Source organism: Elgaria multicarinata, chromosome 3 (assembly GCF_023053635.1).
Source record: "Elgaria multicarinata webbii isolate HBS135686 ecotype San Diego chromosome 3, rElgMul1.1.pri, whole genome shotgun sequence".
In the NCBI taxonomy this organism is placed as follows: Eukaryota; Metazoa; Chordata; class Lepidosauria; order Squamata; family Anguidae; genus Elgaria; species Elgaria multicarinata.
This window is the reverse complement of record NC_086173.1, coordinates 157510644-157529580: the sequence shown is the minus strand read 5'-3', so window position 1 is coordinate 157529580 and position 18937 is coordinate 157510644. Positions and strand designations below refer to the sequence as shown.

The 18937-nt window shown below is 43.4% G+C and overlaps 1 protein-coding gene across 1 annotated transcript; it reads right to left on the bottom strand.

Moving 5' to 3' along the window:
* Positions 1-8852: 8852 nt before the first annotated feature.
* LOC134395621 (zinc finger protein 345-like) lies at positions 8853-18692 on the bottom strand. The gene is made up of 5 exons (XM_063121780.1): positions 18244-18692; positions 17935-18061; positions 16035-16105; positions 14170-14296; positions 8853-10594 (listed from the first exon to the last, which is right to left on the bottom strand). Exons 1-5 carry the CDS (start codon positions 18655-18657, stop codon positions 8853-8855), a joined length of 2481 nt encoding a protein of 826 aa, XP_062977850.1. The 5' UTR covers positions 18658-18692.
* Positions 18693-18937: the final 245 nt, after the last annotated feature.

Genomic DNA, 18937 nt, shown 5'->3' with positions numbered 1-18937 from the left:
GGTCAGACCACCGGTCCGTCTAGCTGAATATTGTCTCCGGGGTCTCGGACAGGCTCTTTCTTAGTACTGCACTGCACCTGAGAACATTTTTAGGTGGAGCTAAGAGGAGTTCGATCAGAGACCTTCTACGTGTAAGAGACGTAGAGACACGGCCTTTCGCCATTTAGACGTGTGATAATGCCACAAAGTTTTCCGTGAATTTCTTCAGGGTTGTGTGTGCCAACTGTCAGGTAAAGGAAGTATTAATTTGGATGAATACGGAAAAAAAGGGTTTAGATCCAAATACACTTAGGATTGGTTAAGATGTTCAGCCCCGCCTCCTAGAGTTTGTCTGCACATTAGAATTTTCTCCCGTGTTTGAGTTTGGACGGTTTTTGTTTTGTTTCAGCCACCACTGAAATGAAGCCTCAGTAACTGCAAATGTTTTCATTCATTATTCCCTAGTTACCTTTTGCTTCTCTTCCCTGCTCCGCCTTCCATCTGTTCTCGTCTACAATGACAACATTTAGATGGTATGATCCTCAGGGCAGGGACTGGTGTCCCCCGCCGATCCCACCCCCTCGCTTACATTATTCTGTAAATTGTTCTGTACATTATTATTTATTATTATTTATTTATATAGCACTTATATAGCATTTATATCACACCAATACTTCCTGGATGTTTCATGTGTTGTTTTGATTCTTTGCTGACTGTATTCTCAGACTTTGACTGCGGGATCACATGACTGAATGCCCTTCCACACAAAAACAAATCCCTGCTCACAACAGAATGGCATGCCTCCCCCAGTGGAGGCTGGTGACTCCAAAGAATCATAGAATAGTAGAGTTGGAAGGGGCCTATAAGGCCATCGAGTCCAACCCCCTGCTCAATGCAGGAATCCACCCTAAAGCATCCCTGACAGATGGTTGTCCAGCTGCCTCTTGAAGGCCTCTAGTGTGGGAGAGCCCACAACCTCCCTAGGTAACTGGTTCTATTGTTGTACTGCTCTAACAGTCAGGACGTTTTTCCTGATGTCCAGCCGGAATCTGGCTTCCTGTAACTTGAGCCCGTTATTCCGTGATCTGCACTCTGGGAGGATCGAGAAGAGATCCTGGCCCTCCTCTGTGTGACAAACTTTCAAGTATTTGAAGAGTGCTATCATGTCTCCCCTCAATCTTCTCTTCTCAGGCTCAGCATGCCCAGTTCTTTCAGTCTCTTCTCATAGGGCTTTGTTTCCAGACCCCGGATCATCCTGGTTGCCCTCCTCTGAACCCGCTCCAACTTGTCTGCATCCTTCTTGAAGCGTGCTGCTTAGAACTGGACGCAATACTCTAGATGAGGCCTAACCAGGGCCAAATAGAGAGGAACCAGAACCTCACGCGATTTGGAAGCTATACTTCTATTAATGCAGCCCATGTCAGTGGGCTGGTGAATTCGCTCCTGGCTTCCGTCAGAACTCTAAAAGAACTACCCAAGGTGTGGACTTTCCACATATATGAACGTAAACATACTTACTAGACAAAATGTAAGGTACCTCTTCTGTTTCATACCCCATAGTCTCCTATTCTCTATTAACTCCAAAGGAAGACTTGGAGCCAGTGTGGTGTAGTGGCTAAAGTGTTGGACTGGGAATTGGGAGATCCGGGTTCTAGCCCCCACTCAGCCATGGAAACCCACTGGGTGACTTTGGGCCAGTCACAGACTCTCAGCCCAACCCACCTCACAGGGTTGTTGTGAGGATAGAAATGGAGAAGAGGATTATGTATGCCGCCTTGGGTTCCTTGGAGGAAAAAACGTGGGATATAAATGCAATAAATAAATAAAAATTTCATATATGTGAAAAGTAAATAGCCTCTGTTTTGAGCCTCTGGTTTTTGATATGTTATTCATTTGTAATCTTTTACAATTTTAGATGTTTATGTACACTGGTAAGATTTTTGTGACATACAATGATAATAATGTGGCTCTATTGTTTTTTGAGAACACCCTGAGGAAGGACCGTAGGGTCAAAACACGTTGGGATTTTATAATAAATAACATCCTTTGTTCTACCTCTTTGCCTTTGACTCTTTGGGGGGCATCTCTGTTGAAGCTCACCAACGAGTCTCTTGTAAGAGTGCTGTATCTGGGTTATAACTTTTAACGGGATAACTTCATCCTGATGTGGTGGGATTTTATAAACTTTATGATACAGCACAAAGAATTAAATCAACCACAATTGCATGGTCCTTTATGGAAAGATGTATTGGGTTAAAAGAGTATAAATACATAAAGATAAGATATCAGATGAGCAACACAATTGAATATAACAAGGATCAAGATAAGGATGTATGGAGATTCAGACTGATGTCAAAGCCCTAAACAACTTGGGACCTGGGTAGCTGAGAGGCCGCCTTCTCTCCTATCAACCTGCCCAGTCACTGAGGTCATCCGAGGGCATGCTCCTGGTGGTTCCACGTGGACCCATCCTCCGATTGGAGTCCACCGGGGAAGAGCCTTTCGCGTGGTGGCCTCCATCCTATGGAATTTCCTGCCTCTGGAGGTCAGGCAGGCGCCAACTTCGTATTCCTTTCGGCGCCTCCTGAAAACATCATTATTCCAGGAAGCCTTTCCTTAATGACCAGCCGCGGTTCACTGTACATTTTGCTTCTTTTAAAATCTATTTTAAAGTGTTCTGTTTGTATTTTATTTTATCTTGTACACCACTCTGAAATTTTCAATGGGAAGCGGTATAGAAATATTGTAAATCAATCAATCAATCTCACGTTATGTCACTTAATGTACGGTTAAATGTGAAAAACCGATTCACATCTCCATTACGAGTCAATAAAGAAATATAAATGATAGGTGGAAATGAGAGCAAGAAACGTATGTGTCTACCCTTGATCAATTGCAAGCCATGCCCTCGCCCCATACTGTCAGTTTTTGACCATAGAACCTCCATGGCCAGCAATTTACCATGCTACATTATTTATTTATTTATTTATTTATATAGCACCATCAGTGTACATGGTGCTGTACAGAGTAAAACAACAAAATAGCAAAACCCTGCCACATAGGCTTACATCCTGGCAGAGATGTTAACCAGAATTTAAGGATCACCCCAAGATTCCCACAGGACTATAGTTGGAGAAATACTTCACCCTCAGCCTAAAATTTATTTATTTATTTATTACATTTCTATACTGCCCAATAGCCGAAGCTCTCTGGGCGGTTCACAAAAGTTTCTGGTTTCTCTTCAGATCGTATAAATCTTTCGCCTTTCAGTAAAATTTAAATTTAAGTTAAAAGTAAGTGTTAAAATACTGAGTGAATAAAAAGGTCTTCAGCTGGCGACGAAAGGAGTACAGTGTAGGCGCCAGGCGGACCTCTCTGGGGAGCTCATTCCACAACCAGGGTGCCACAGCGGAGAAAGGCCCAGTTATGCAAACTTGGCAGCTGGAATAAAACCATGGAATTGCAGTACAGATTATTCCATCTTCTTGGCCCGCCGCTCTGACCATGTCACTCCGCTTCTGAAATCTCTTCATTGGCTCCCAATTCACTCCAGAATCCAATATAAACTTCTCCTGTTGACCTTCAAAGCTTTTCACGGCCTAGCTCCTGCCTATCTCTCCTCTCTCATCTCACACTATTGCCCCGCTCGTGCTCTCCGCTCCTCTGATGCCATGTTTCTCGCCTGCCCAAGGACCTCCACTTCCCTTACTCGGCTTCGTCCTTTTTCTTCTGCTGCCCCTTACGCCTGGAACGCTCTTCCAGATCACTTGAGAACTACCAACTCAATCCCTGCTTTTAAGACTCAGCTAAAAACTTTTCTTTTCCCTATAGCCTTCAAATATTGAGTTTGTTCTGACTTTACACTGTTGGTTTTGCCCTACCCTGTGCCTGTTTACACTTCCCTGTGCCTGTTTGCATTCTCCTTCCCTCTTTATTGTTTACTACAACTTATTAGATTGTAAGCCTATGCGGCAGGGTCTTGCTATTTACTGTGTTATCTGTACAGCACCATGTACATTGATGGTGCTATATAAATAAATAATAATAATAATAAGGTCAGGCTGGGCCATGTGGGTTCCAATATTTGCCACAAAGTGCAACACCCTACCACCCATACTGTCTTGCCCTGGAAGTTAAAGCTCAAAAGCAACCACAAATGAGTCCTGCAGCTCATGTGCTGGGGAAAATCACAATGTGGTAGAAAAGGATTATTTTTCTTTCATACAACTCCTTCTATCCCAACCAAGAATCCAAAGTGTCGTGGATTCCCGTTCCCTCTGGCATTCACACGTGCTGGCAAAATGACACAGGACACTCACATCAGGGAGACTTCTTTTATTGAGGGAAATTTCACAGTGAAAAGCTTACTGTTACGCACTTACAAAATACTTAAAGCTGATTGATGGTCAGAAAGTTTTAGGCTCCAAGATAACGTACAGTCAAAATGCTACTCACTGCAATAAGAACCTGGTTTCCCAGTTGCCTTCTCAGCCATTCTAAAACGAGTTCTAAACCCGACCAAAGGAGGGAAAGGTTCCTGATACGATCCTTCAGGCAATCAATGGGACATTTTTGAAAGGCTTAACAAACCATCCCAAGGGAGCAGCCACACTCAGGGAACATGGCCAAAGCCTAAGCAAGATCACGGGGTGGTTAAAAAATCTGAAGTACAAGAAATCCCATGCTGCTGCTTTAGCATGGGGAACTCCCTGCCACCTGAGACCAAAAATACAAATCAACCCCAGTCTACCCTCAAGTCTATGGAAAGCCTCACAGTACTTTTCATGGTGCAGTCCTTAGAATTCCAAAGTCCAAATAGAAGACAGTCCATGTGCAGAGTGCTTTCAAAGTCCCAAATAATGATAGATTCAAACAGAGGGGGGTTTCAAACCATGAGTCAAAAAATGATCTTAGCAAAGGCTCCTCGCCTTTGCTCCAGCTTAGGCTTCTTTCAAACCACTTAACAGACAGGAGCTCTGGCCCATATATCATGCCTTTGTCCACGAAGATGGACCCACCAAGATAGTGCTACAATCTGAGTGACTCCCTCAACAAGCCCCCCACCTTTCTAAACACTCAGTTTCTCCGAGAAGTCTTAACAGCATCAAGGCTGAGACCGGGAGTGAGTGAGCTACTTCCATGAAAACTCTTGACAAATAAATTTGCAGAGATTCTGACCTTCCAACCTAGTTCTAATTAAATCTACTTCCAACTTGCAAGGCCTTGCTGAACCCTATACTTGACACAATGCAACCCCAAATATCTTGTAGCATCTTGCAGCAGTCAAGGAAATCTTAATGCAGTGATGGATGCATGAATGTTGCTATTTTTTCTTTTTCATCATGAACAACTTTAAAATCCAGAAAAAGTAACTTGAACTCTCATGAAATTCAATCCTTACCCCAGAAGGATGGTGAAGGGTGCTAGAAGCAGGCTCCATCTTGACGGAATAATGGATTCAACTTACAGGAAGTCAGATTCCAGCAGGACATCAGGAAAAACGTCCTGACTGTTAGAGCAGTATGACAATGAAACTAGTTATCTAGGGAGGTTGTGGGCTCTCTCACACTAGAGGCCTTCAAGAGGCAGCTAGACAACCATCTGTCAGGGATGCTTTAAGGTGGATTCCTGCATTGAGCAGGGAGTTGGACTTGTTAGGGAAATTCTCCTAACCTGATAGGGAAGGAGCAACTTCACAACCAGTCCAGGCACAGAGGCCGTAGCTAGACCTAAGTTTTATCCCAGTATTGTCCTGGGGACAAACCTGTTCATCTAAGTGCCACACAGGGCATCCAGTGCTCATGCAGGGATGAACCCGGGATGATCCTGGAATAAACCTTAGGTCTAGCTACAGCCCCAGACTCTTTTTTTACTACACACATAGGAGAAATCTCTCACCTTGAACAAACCGATGGCGAAGACACTCTACCTATCATCCACATCAGCATACATTTATAACTTTCCAAGCCCCTCCACACGTAATACAAGAATCCCTCCTCCCATCTTCTATTGATTACGTATTTTCTACATTTTCCATAAACGAAAACTATTCTACTTAAAACAATGCCCCATATTGTGACAACTGTGTCCAGTGTATGTAACTCCTTGTGCTTTGAAAAGACCCTTGCTGAGGTCAGCCGAAAGTGTCTCCAGCCAGCTGTGAGCCACTTCTCTGTGCCCACTTGAAGGGGGTGGGTGGGTCTTGTTGATAAAACTTAGAGATGCCTCTCTGTCTGGGGAATATGGAAACTTTTTTTCCAGCCTCAAGGCTTTCTTTCCGATATGTTTTACGGAACTGTAACCTTTCCCTTATGTCAGATTAGCAGGGCGGATGAGCGGGCGAAAGGTTTAGGGTAACCTTGAATTGAAAGTGAAGACGAGGCACATTTGTGTCTCTCTACATAGATGCACAAAGGCGGGGGCCAGGTAAGGAGTATGCGTGCTTTTCGCATTTATTAACATTGGCATGAGGGGCTTCAGGGGGGCTTTTCAGGTTTCCCTGTCAGACTCGATGGCCTTATAGGCCCCTTCCAAGTCTACTATTCTATGATTCTGTCAAGGAAATCCGAAAAGTCCCAAAATTCCTGTCTCAGGGGAAAAGTGCACAAGCACCCCAAAATCCTTAACACTCTGCCCCCCCCACCTCCACCCCTCCTGGACTAATAAAATTTAGAGAAGCTGAACAATTGGAAATCCAAGGCTGCCCTAGATTCTTGCCCACACACTGGCCATGGCTAGACCAGGCCTATATCCCAGGATCATCTCTGTGCATCCAAATGACACACGGGATCCTGAGAGCAGGCAGAGACGATCCCTCCATTTGCCTGGGATAATCCTTCGGCCTAGCTAAGGCCACTGACTCCTAGCCACTCTTCACTCTTTCCAGAAGTTCATATCTGAAAACCTTGCATTTCTGACTCCACTGCATATCACTTGGACAGGATGATCGCATCCTTCCTTTTCCAAAATACCTCAAGAAACTTGACTGGGCATTTTGAAAGTATCGAGAGCGGACTCTGAGACTTTCCATCTGCCCTTGGAGAGCTTATCAGGAACAAAAAGTAACATTTTGTACCGGTCATTGGTGCCATAAAGCCATTGTTTATGTAGAATAGTTTTCATTTTGGAAACATTTATGGGACTTGTGATCAGTCAGGGAAGGGAGGAGGGAAAGTATGAGTTCATCTCTGAATGTATAAACACGTCTGAATGTATAAAAGTTTGCTGTGTGGGGGTGTTGGTCAGAGAGTCCGTCCCTCAGTTTACTGAGGGCTGTCTGTCTCCTCCTACATGTGTAGTTTGAATAAAAGCCTTTGCATCGGGACCTGCATGGGCTTTGCTTCCTTCCTACTAGACCGGGGAATTTCCCTGACAATCTCACTGTTTAAACTATCCTGCCAGCAACTGATGTAAGCAACAAACAGGCCTGGCTCAACACACAGGTTCCTCTAGCAGTACGTTAAGGGTCAAATTTTTCACAAGGCAATACAGGACCATAAGAACATAAGGAAAGCCCTGCTGGATCAGACTAAGGGTCCATCGAGTTCAGCACTCTGTTCACACAGTGGCCAAGCAGCCATCAGCCAGGGATGAACAAGCAGGACACGGTGCAACAGCACCCTCCCACCCATGTTCCCCAGCAACTGGTGCACACAGGCTTACTGCCTTGAATACTGGAGATAGCACACAACCATCAGGGCTAATAGCCATTGATAGCCTTTGCCTCCAGGAATTTATCCAACCCCTTTTTGAAGCCATCCAGATTTGTGGCCATCACTACATCCTGTGGCAGTGAGTTCCATAATTTAATTATGCGCTGTGTGAAGAAGTCCTTCCTTTTATTTGTCCTGGATCTCCCACCAATCAGTTTCATGGGATGACCCCTTTGGGTTCTAGTATTTTGAGAGTGGGAGAAAAATGTCTCCCTTTCCATTCTCCATACCATGCATAATTTTGTACACCTCTATCATGTCTCCCCTTAGTCTCCTTTTTTCCAAGCTAAACAATCCCAGTTGATGTACAACATGGGGTGTCTTTGCTGGTCCCAAGCACTTGATCCTCCACATCTGGATTTGGGCATGAAAGCCCCCCCCCCCCCAAAGAGGTTGGGTGCATGGACAGTTAAAGCAAAATATATGACATTGCACAACATCATCACTGAACATGGGGCACATCCGTTAAGGCATGAGCCTTAGATACCAATTTTCTGGCTTTCTGGAGCTTGAACTAACATGAGAACGGCTTAACTCTGGTCTCACAAACCTCAGAGTCTTAAGAGTTTTGCTAGAGGAGTCCTCCTGTGAGTTACCTGTTGTGTACATCAGTAGATGTTATGTACAAAGCATCCAGGATATAACTCTGACAGCTGCCATAGGTTTTAATGAGGCAGGAAAACGTTAATAACTCACTGCTTAGAACCTCGTCAAACCAATGAGAGATTCCTTTTCTAAATCAGCCTGTATTAAATGCATGTCTTTTCACCAAGGTTTGACGAAAAATATATGATCTTTTCAAAAATTGGGAATTTTACAATTTCTCCCATGTCTGAGTACATCATCATCATTATTTATTACATTTATATAATAATGTTGAAGCTCTCTGGGCGGTTTACAAAAGTTAACTTTGATGTCGATTGAGATAATTCTTTTGACTAAAACTCCTTCCACACTCCAAGCATTTACATGGTTTCTCCCCTGTGTGATTTTTTGATGACCAGAAAGATGTTTCTTCTGACTGAAGCTCATTCCATACTCCAGGCATTTATATGGTTTCTCACTTGTGTAATCTCTGTGATGTTGAATGAAATGTAGCTTCAGAAAGAAGCTTTTTTCACACTCCAAATATTTATATGTTTTTTCACCTATGGGGGTTCTTTAATGACAACTGAGATATTTCCTCTTTCCAAATTCTAAGCAATGATATGGTTTCTCATTTTTGTGAATTCTTTGATGGTGAGTGAGAATTAGCTTCCGACTGAAGCTCTTTCCACACTCCATACAATGATATGGTTTTTCTCCCGTATGAGTTCTTTGATGACAAGTAAGAGTTCCCTTCTCACTGAAGCTCTTTCCACACTCCAAACACTGATATGGTTTCTCCCCTGTGTGAATTCTTTGATGTGAAGTCAGAGTTCCCTTGTGACTGAAGCTCTTTCCACACTCCAAACAGTGATATGGTTTCTCTCCCGTATGAGTTCTTTGGTGACAAATAAGAGTTCCCTTGTGACTGAAGCTCTTTTCACAGTCCAAACACTGATATGGTTTCTCCCCTGTGTGAGTTCTTTGATGACAAATAAGAGTTCCCTTCTCACTGAAGCTCTTTCCACACTCCAAACAATGATATGGTTTCTCCCCTGAGTGAGTTCTTTGATGAGAAGTAAGTTTTCTCTTCTCACTAAAGCTCTTTCTACACTCCAAACAATTATATGGTTTCTCCCCTGTGTGTGTTTTTTGATGATGAGTGAGAGAAGACTTTTGACTGAAACTTTTTTCACATTCCAAACATTTATATGGTTTCTCTCCTGTGTGAGTTCTTTGATGTTGAGTAAAATATTTCCTCTGACTGAAACTCTTTCCACATTTCAAACAATGATATGGTTTCTCCCCTGTGTGAGTTCTTTGATGTTTCATAAGATAGTTCTTGTGACTGAAGCTCTTTCCACACACCAAACAATGATATGGTTTCTCCCCTGTGTGAGTTCTTTGATGAGAAGTGAGATGTTCCTTCTGACTAAAGCTTTTTCTACACTCCAAACAATGATATGATTTCTCCCCCTCGTGCATTCTTTGATGTAAAATAAAACATTTCCTCTTGTTGAAGCTCTTTCCACACTCCAAACAATGATATGGTTTCTCCCCTGTGTGAATTCTTTGATGTTCCAAGAGAGAGTACTTGTGTCTGAAGCCCTTTCCACACTCCAAACAATCATATGGTTTTTCTCCTGTGTGAGTTCTGTGGTGAGATAGGAGATGTCCTTTCTTCCTGAAGCTCTTTCCACATTCCAAACAATGATATGGTTTTTCTCCTGTGTGAGTTCTGTGATGAGATAGGAGATATTCTTTCTTCCTGAAGCTCTTTCCACACTCCAAACAATGATATGGTTTCTCCCCTGTGTGAATTCTTTGATGGTCCGCGAGAGAGTACTTGTGATTGAAGTTCTTTCCACACTCCAAACAATTATATAGTTTCTCCCTTGTGTGAGTCCTTTGATGAGAAGTGAGGGCTCCCTTACAAGTGAAGCTCTTTCCACACTCCAAACATTTATATGTTTTCTTCAGTGTCTGAGTTCTTTGATGCCGAATGAGATTTTTCTTCTGACTGAAGCTTTTTCCACATTTCAGGCATTTAAATGTGTGACTTTTGCAATGAGCTTTAACACTGGATTCACAATTGCATTTTTTCCTTTGCATTTCGAACTTATTCTTATTCTTCTGTCTTTTATGTATTTTTTCTTGGATCGTGATATCATAGTAGCCATTACCTTGAGAAGCAATGGAATTATTTCTCAAATCCTGATCTACATTCCTTCTCTGCTGTTTGCTATTTATGCATTTGTCTCTTTTCGGTGATATCCGAGATGGTTCTCTCTTTTTCTTCCCTTCCCATCTCTCACCCTCTGCAACATAGAAAAGAAATTGGTAAAAGACTAAATTAGCAATAGAACGTCAAATAATTGAGCCCCCACAATGAATGATTTTGATAAAGAAAAGAACTGAAAAGTTTTTGATAGGATGCAGTTTTTGTTGGGAATATTGCAACCTCGTCTACAAGTTACTGGAATGAGGCAATGTTGCAGTTCATGGGAATTTTGACCACAACTAGCTTTAGGATCTCTGTAGCATACAGTGAGGTTTTCTGCAATTTCTTCCTTTTGCTCCTCTGCTTTCTTCCACCCCCATCTCTCCCTCTGATCTCCATTATTGCCGAGAGAAACTGTGTTTGCTCTGTCCCTCCTGCTGGTGTAAATGGATAACAAAATCGATTGAACATACTTGTGACGCCACCCCCCTCACACACAAGGCTTTGACTTGCACAACTCCCTCAGGCTAAGCACCACCACTGAAATACCTGCCGAAGGGGTAAAAAGAAAAGTATAACCTTTCCCTTATAGCAGAGGGAAAAGGTAAGGAGTTTTGGAAAAGGCTTTTCTGTGAATATAGCTGGCTGAAAGTTTAATATAATGTGTTTATTTATGAACTAATAGAGCAGGAGACACAGCCAAACTGACACGTGGTTTTATGGTAGCAAAATAAAGAAAATGTTTATTGTTGTTTACAGTTCTTAGTTCCTTCAAATTCTACTCAACTCCTGCCTATTCTTAAGAATACTGGTAGAAACAAATTTAATAATAACAATCCTTAGTCCTTATGATCATATTTTCACTCACTCCTCACACAACTCCTGACAAGAAATCACACAGCTAAACACATCTGCCCTCTAAACCACATCACCAACCGAACCCCTCAGACCACTCAGCTCCCCCATATATATAGACTCCTCCCCCTTTCCACAGCATCATTAGCCACACCTACTCAGCCCAACATTCCGCACTCTCTAGACATACTCACGCAGACATACCTAAGGGAATAGAAATGTGGGTAACGCCACAATACTCCTTTTGAAACTCTATACTGTACCTGCATTGTATATGCAAGAATACTTGTGAGTAAATCTGGTTTTCCCCCCTTCACTTCCCATGCTGTCCAACATCTACATGCAACTGCTGAGAGAGATGGGGGCTGAGGTGTCATCAATATGCAGATGACAACCAGTTCTACTTGGTTGTTGTCATCTGCATATTGGTTCTCATCAAATCCAGCTGAGGCAGTGGCTGTCCTGTCCTGTATCAGTGTGTGAGCATAAGGGCTAATAAACTGAGACTCAAATCAGAGGTACTGTTAGTGGGTGGTTCAGTTGCCCGGCTAGGTGATGTTCAAGCTCTTCTGGAGGGGGTCACACTCCCCCTAAAGGATCAGGATTGTAGGTTTTTTTTGGGGGGGGGCGCTCTTGGACCCTGAACTGTCACTTAAGGCACAAGCGGACTCAGTGGCACAGAGCACCTTTTATGAGCTTAGGCTGATATACCAACTATGCTCTTATCCGCACAGGGATAGCCTAGCTACAGTTATCCAGGCTCTCGCCTGGATTACTGCAATGCGTTATATGTGGGGCTGCCTTTGGAAACAGACCAGAAACTTTAGCTGGTCCAAAATAGGCAGCAAGATTCTTAAAAAGGACTGCCATATGTACCCTCCCAGACCCCAAGTTCATCTTCAGGGGTCCCACTCCGGGAGCCTCTGCCAAAGAAAGTGAGGCAGATGCTTACCAGGAGGGTCTTTTCTGCACCTGGCGCCTATGTTGTACTCATTTTGGTGCCAAGTGAAATCCTTTTTATTTTCTCAGGCATTTTAGCATTCTCGTCTCTTAGCGCTGCAGTTTTAAATCTGTATTTTAAATTTCTGCATTGCTGCTAGGTTTTATTCTGGTGGTACTTTTATACTGGAGTTTTATTATTATTATTATTTATTTATTTATTTATATAGCACCATCAATGTACATGGTGCTGTACAGAGTAAAACAGTAAATAGCTTTTATAAAAAAAGTAAACTTTTATATGTTCTACTGTTTTATGCTGTACTTGTGGTTTTAATTTTTGTGAGCCACACAGCTATTGGACTGTATAGAAATGTAATAAAATAAAATAAAATAAAATAAAATAAAATAAAATAAAATAAAATAAAATAAATAAAAATAATTGCCTTTCTAACAGAAGGCATCACTACTAAATAACTATATCAGTTTTTACCATGTGTTTAATTGTCTCTGTTGATTCCCATTTACTGCAGAAAAAGGCAACTAAAATAATCAAGGGGCTGAAGCATGAGGAAAGGTTACAACAGCTGGGATTGTTTAGCTTGGAAATAAGGAGGCTCAGGGGAGACATGATAGAGGGGTACCAAATTATGGATGGTGTAGAGTAAAGAAGGATGTCTCAGTGTTTATGTGTGAAGAGAGACTGACATTTGAAAGTGACTAGCAGCTGGGTTTAGGATCTGCAAAGTGACAGACTTTGTGGGGAGCAGCTGCTTGGATTCTAGAACAAGCCAGTTCTGTGTTTACATTTGTTAAAGCTCTTAATGTTTTATGACAAAGGGCCTGTTCAGACAACACGCTAAGCCACGGTTAGTCCGCTAACCCTTTTTTATGAAACCGTTAGCGAGCACATATAACCTGTGGTTATGCAGCCACTATGGTTAGAAATGGTTCACACGACACGCTAAGTCATAGGCCCCGTTCAGAAGACATCTTAAACCATGGCTCAGAAAGCCGGGCTGTGTTCAGAAGACACCTTAAGCCATGGCTTTAACCACGGTGACTAAGGCAAAAAGCTTTATTCACCGTGGTTAAAGCCATGGTTTATGGTGTCTTCTGAACACGGTCCGGCTTTCTGGCTAAACCACTGTGGTAAAAGCTGTGGTTTAAGGTGTCTTCTGGACTGGGCCATAGTGTTTAGCTCAAAATGCTTAACCACCATGGCTTAGCATGTCGTCTGAACAGGGTCAATTTGTTAACCAGATGCTGATAGTTGTTTTGAGTGGTGTTTTCATTCTGTTATGGTTTTCTAATCTTTTATATTGATTTCTTATCAGTTGTTCTTCCTGTGTAAGTTGCTGTTTAATGGAACGGCAGGATTAGGAAAGTTTTGGTAAATGAGAATAGACAATTCGAGGGAGATTGGGAGAAGGGATGTGGAGGTGCTGAAATACGCAATTGAACTCCACATGGCCCCTGCAGGACAGGGCATCTACTATGTTGTGAAAATCTGCCTGTTCTGGGCCGTCTTTCCCTAATAATGTTTTGCTGCTGATGGCTTTCTGAGACTGTGAGCTGCCTTAATGTGCCTTGTGAAAAAAAATTGTGATTTTTTTTTGGTCTGGTATATTTGAGGCCTCTGATTTTAAGTTGCTGTCATAAAATAGTGTTTCATCATTTATTGATTTTAATATAACCTAATATAACGATTTTTGTTTTTGAACACTGCCTTTGGAGGACTACGTCCTAATAAGCCTCAAAATGTTAAATAAATGAATAATATAGGATATGTGCCAAAAATGGTAATATTATCTTCCTAATCATGAACAGTTTGGAACCCTTTATTTTTTTATTAAGCAGGCAAATAGGGAGCCTTACCGAGAGAGGTCACAATCCCATGGATCTCCTGCATGACCTGCCTGTGCAGGGCTCTCTGGTCAGGATCCAGGAGTGCCCACTCCTCCTCCGTGAAGTACACAGCAACCTCCTCAAAAGTCACCAGACCCTGGAGGGAAAAAGAAAAGGTTTCCATCTCAAGGATAATACAGAATTGAGCTGGGCTGAGGCTCAGGTGACCTCAGTGGCACGGAGTGCCTTCTACAAACTCCGGTTGGTGGCCCAGCTACGCCTCTATCTAGACAGGAATAACCTGGCTTCAGTTGTCCATGCTCTGGTAACTTCCAAGTTAGATTACTGCAATGCACTCTACGTAGGGCTGCCTTTGAAGACGGTTCGGAAGCTGCAGCTCGTGCAAAATGCAGCGGCCAGATTGATTTCGGGAACCAGAAGGTTCAACCATATAACACCTGCTCTGGCCCACTTGCATTGACTGCCTGTATGTTTCCAAGCCCAATTCAAGGTGCTGGTTTTGACCTATAAAGCCTTACATGGCTTGGGACCACAATACCTGACGGAACGCCTCTCCCGACGTGAATATGCCCGGTCACTACGTTCAACATCTAAGTCCTCCTCCGGGTGCCTACTCCGAGAGAAGCTCGAAGTGTGGCAACAAGGGATAGGGCCTTTTCGGTGGTGGCCCCCAGACTATGGAATGATCTCCCTGACGAGGCTCGCCTGGCACCAACGCTGCTATCTTTCCGGCGCCAGGTTAAGACTTTCCTCTTTGCCCAGGCATATGGCAGCACATCTTAATCACCCACATGTTTAGTTTTTAATCGGTTTTTAACGCTTTATGTGTGTATGTCCTGTGTTTCAGAGTTTTAAATTTTGCATATTTGTTTTTATCTCAATTTTAGAATTTCTGTAAACTGCCCAGAGAGCTCTGGCTATGGGAGCGGTATCGAAGTATAACAAATAAATAAATAAATAAATAAATAAATAATGCTACAGGATTTGAACTTGCTTGCTGTGAAAACCAGTGGTTGAGGGAACAGCAGGAAGAAACAGCTCTGGCCCTTCTGTCCTGCTTATGGGCTTCTCAAGAGGCATCTGGTGGGGCCACTGTGAGAAACAGGAAGCTGGACTAGATGGGCCTTTGGTCTGACCCAGCAGAGCTCCCGTCCGGCTCTTTGTTTTGCCAGAAGCAAACAAAAGAAGAGAGATGTATTCCAGCCCTGGGAGGCAAGCAGGGCATAAAGACACCCAGGCTGCTTCCTGCCTGGGTCCCTACTGATTCCTATGCCTACCTGATCTGGTTCCACTCCACCACAAAGAATAATATGGGATATCTGCCAAACACTGGCAATATTATCTTTCTCATCATGATTCAGTTTGGACAATATCGTTATTAGGAAAACAGGGAGCAAATTTTGGTCCCATTCAGCAGGGCTCTCCAAAATAATAATATTAGGCCTATCCAGTGTAATTGTAGGATGTTTCTAAAATGATTTTAGGACGTTTTAACAATGTATATTATGTTTTAATTCAGTTTTATGTATTTTATATTTACTGTTGTTCCCCACCTCGATCAGAATGGAGAGGCAGGTAAGAAATATTTTATTATTAATTATTATTATTATTATCAAATTTATTTCTTACCCGCCTCTCCATCATGATCGAGGCGGGGAACAACAGTAAGTATAAAATACATAAAATCCTGATTAAAAACATGGTATACATTGTTAAAACTTCCTAAAAGACATCCTAAAATTCCATGTGCTCTTAGCTTTGCTCTTAGCTTTGCCAGAAGCAAATAGAAGCAGAGAGATCTATTCTGGCCTGTGGAGGTGAGCAGAGTACAGAGGCTGCTCCCTGCCTGTCTTCCCAGTGATCCTCCCCCTTACCTGATCAGGTTCCACTCCATCACAAAGAAGAAGAGATGGCTCAACGTCCATTCCCAGTGTCATTCCTTCCCCTACAAGAGACAAAGATGATGGGAAGCCAGTAGCACGTACTAGTCCGAGGCTGAGGTTACAATCCTGAACTCCGAAGACATACGCTCTTGGATCACAAAAGTTCTTAATTACCAGTCAAATGCACAGAATTGCACCTGAAGTGATGCAAGTCTAACTACACCTGGGTGTCGTGATGTTAAGCCACCGCCACCCCAGTTGGTCCAAGATGATAAAGATGTCTGCTGTGTGATCTACAAAGCTTTATTCAACAAACAAACATCTCTTCTCACCTGAAGGATGTGTGAATGCTAGGAGTTATGCTCTAAACTTAATTGGATTAACAAAGCTAGGCAGTTGCCTTCAACCTAAGCAGGGCTGTTCCCAGGATTCCGACAGACACTTTCCATCAAGGAGGGTCTGTAGTGACTTTGTTAGTGAGCAGAAATATGGACTTCACAGAGTTCTAAAATGCCGCTAAGATAGGGTGACCCTATGAAAAGGAGGACAGGGCTCCTGTATCCTTAACAGTTGCATAGAAAAGGGAATTTCAGCAGGTGTCATTTGTATGCATGCAGCACCTGCTGAAATTCCCTCTTCATCACCACAGTTAAAGCTGCAGGAGCTATACTAGAGTGACCAGATTTAGACGAGGGCAGGGCTCCTGCAGCTTTAACTGTGGTGATGAAGAGGGAATTTCACCAGGTGCTGCATGCATACAAATGACACCTGCTGAAATTCCCTTTTCAATACAAAGATACAGGAGCCCTGTCCTCCTTTCCATATGGTCACCCTAGCTAAGAGACCTGTGTTGCCTAATACACCGAATAGATTTTATCAGGCTTTAGCCGACAAGAATAGGCCTCATTCCCTTGATGGGCCTCTCATAGTTATGTCACCCTTTCCTCATAGAGTCTTATCTCAAGTTGAGCTGGGAGGTTTTCACTCCTAACCAGGCCCTAGAAAGGCAATTAGTTACCCAAGTTGAGTTGCTTTGGGAACCTGCGAGAGGGAGCCCTCCTTGCTTCTTCTGAGAGAGGGGAGGGATGTAGCCTGTCAGCTGCTGAAAAGGAGGTAGGCAGGAATCTAGCAGAAGAGCCTATCAGATCCAATCTACCAGCCTGGAGAAGTTGCTGTGGGTCAAAGGGATGACTTCCATCTATTTGTGTGGGGGGGGGGGGGGCAATAGATACCCAGCTATGAAAGCTTGATTAGCTGGAAGGAGGTGTAAACTTTCTTCTGCATCCATTTTCTATCAATAAGCTGTCATCTTTTTGCACAAGCAGCTTGTTTCATCTTGATAACCAAAAGAACCTGACTGATGACTTGGACCTGGCAGAACCCGAACCCAACACAGGGTCTTTCTTGAGAAGCATCTTGTGAGCCACCACCTGAGCTGGGCTCCACAATTCAAGAAGGACGCAGACAAGCTGGAGCATGTTCAGAGGAGGGCAACTAGGATGATCCGGGGTCTGGAAACAAAGCCTTATGAAGAGAGACTGAAAGAACTGGGCATGTTTAGCCTGGGGAAGAGAAGATTGAGGGGAGACATGATAGCACTCTTCAAATACTTAAAAGGTTGTCACACAGAGGAGGGCCAGGATCTCTTCTCGATCCTCCCAGAGTGCAGGACACGGAATAAGGGGCTCAAGTTAAAGGAAGCCAGATTTCAGCTGAACATCAGGAAAAACTTCCTGACTGTTACAGCAGTACAACAATGGAATCAGTTACCTAGGGAGGTTGTGGGCTCTCCCAAACTAGAGGCATTCAAGAGGCAGCTGGACAAGCATTTCTTACATTCTCCGGAGAGTTAGACCAAGTTGAAATTCAGCCACCACAAATTAATTCTTACCCTGCAAGGAGGCACATCCATCACCCTCCTGCTTGATCCCCCTTTGCAAGGGGCACTGCCTGGCGTCTGATGGAGCCCTCTCTGCTGCAGGGAAGTCATGTCTCACTTCTGCAAACAGACTCTGTGCCTGAAAGGGAAATGAAGATCCAAGACATGTAACAAGGTTAGTAAATAAATGAGAGGCAAAAGTGTTGAGGGTGAGGTATGGGACATCTCTTTTTGGGTGATTTCCAGAAAAGATTGGCCAAGGAATAGAGAGTTTTTGGAAATCTGCCCTCCCATTCAACTCCTTGGATGAAATTCTCATACCTGCTGCCCTTCCTGCTTCTGGTCCTCTGCCTGGCTCAGGAGGAAGCCTTCTGCCAGGGCCACCGCCTGAGAACTGGTCTTCGCTCCGCATTCCCTCACCCAGCTCGCCATTTCTGCTGGCAGGATGGTCAGGAACTGCTCCAGGATCACCAGGTCCAGGATTTGGTTTTTCGTGTGTTGCTCTGGCTTCAGCCACCGACGGGAAAGAGAGTGGAGTTGGTTGCAGATTTCTCGGGGGCCCTCAGTTGCCTGGTAGCGGAGCTGCCTGAAATGCTGGAGCTGCACATCTAAGATGACCATGTCCTCATCCTGGACCTTCTGAACCATTGTTTCCCAGAATTCCTCTCTGCTTCCAATCTTCACATCATTAGGTCTTCTTCCTGCTTCTGGGCCAGTTGAGTCTTGCTCGGCCATCTTCAATCCGTGTTCCAAGGAAGCCTTCAAGTGTGCCAAAGAATCTCTTCCCTCGTCTGTATCTGGGCAAAAATGGCCGCATGAGGCAGTGCTGCTAAGTCTCTGTAAAGGAAAGACATAGTTGTTGTCAAGAATTAATATGAAGACTAATTATAGGCAATGGTTGGATGAACAACAAACAATACTAGGGTATCCACCCTCCAACCACAATCAAAAGTTGAATCACAATAGTATTTCAATACTTTATGTATTACTGTCCCATATATTGGCTACTTTGTCC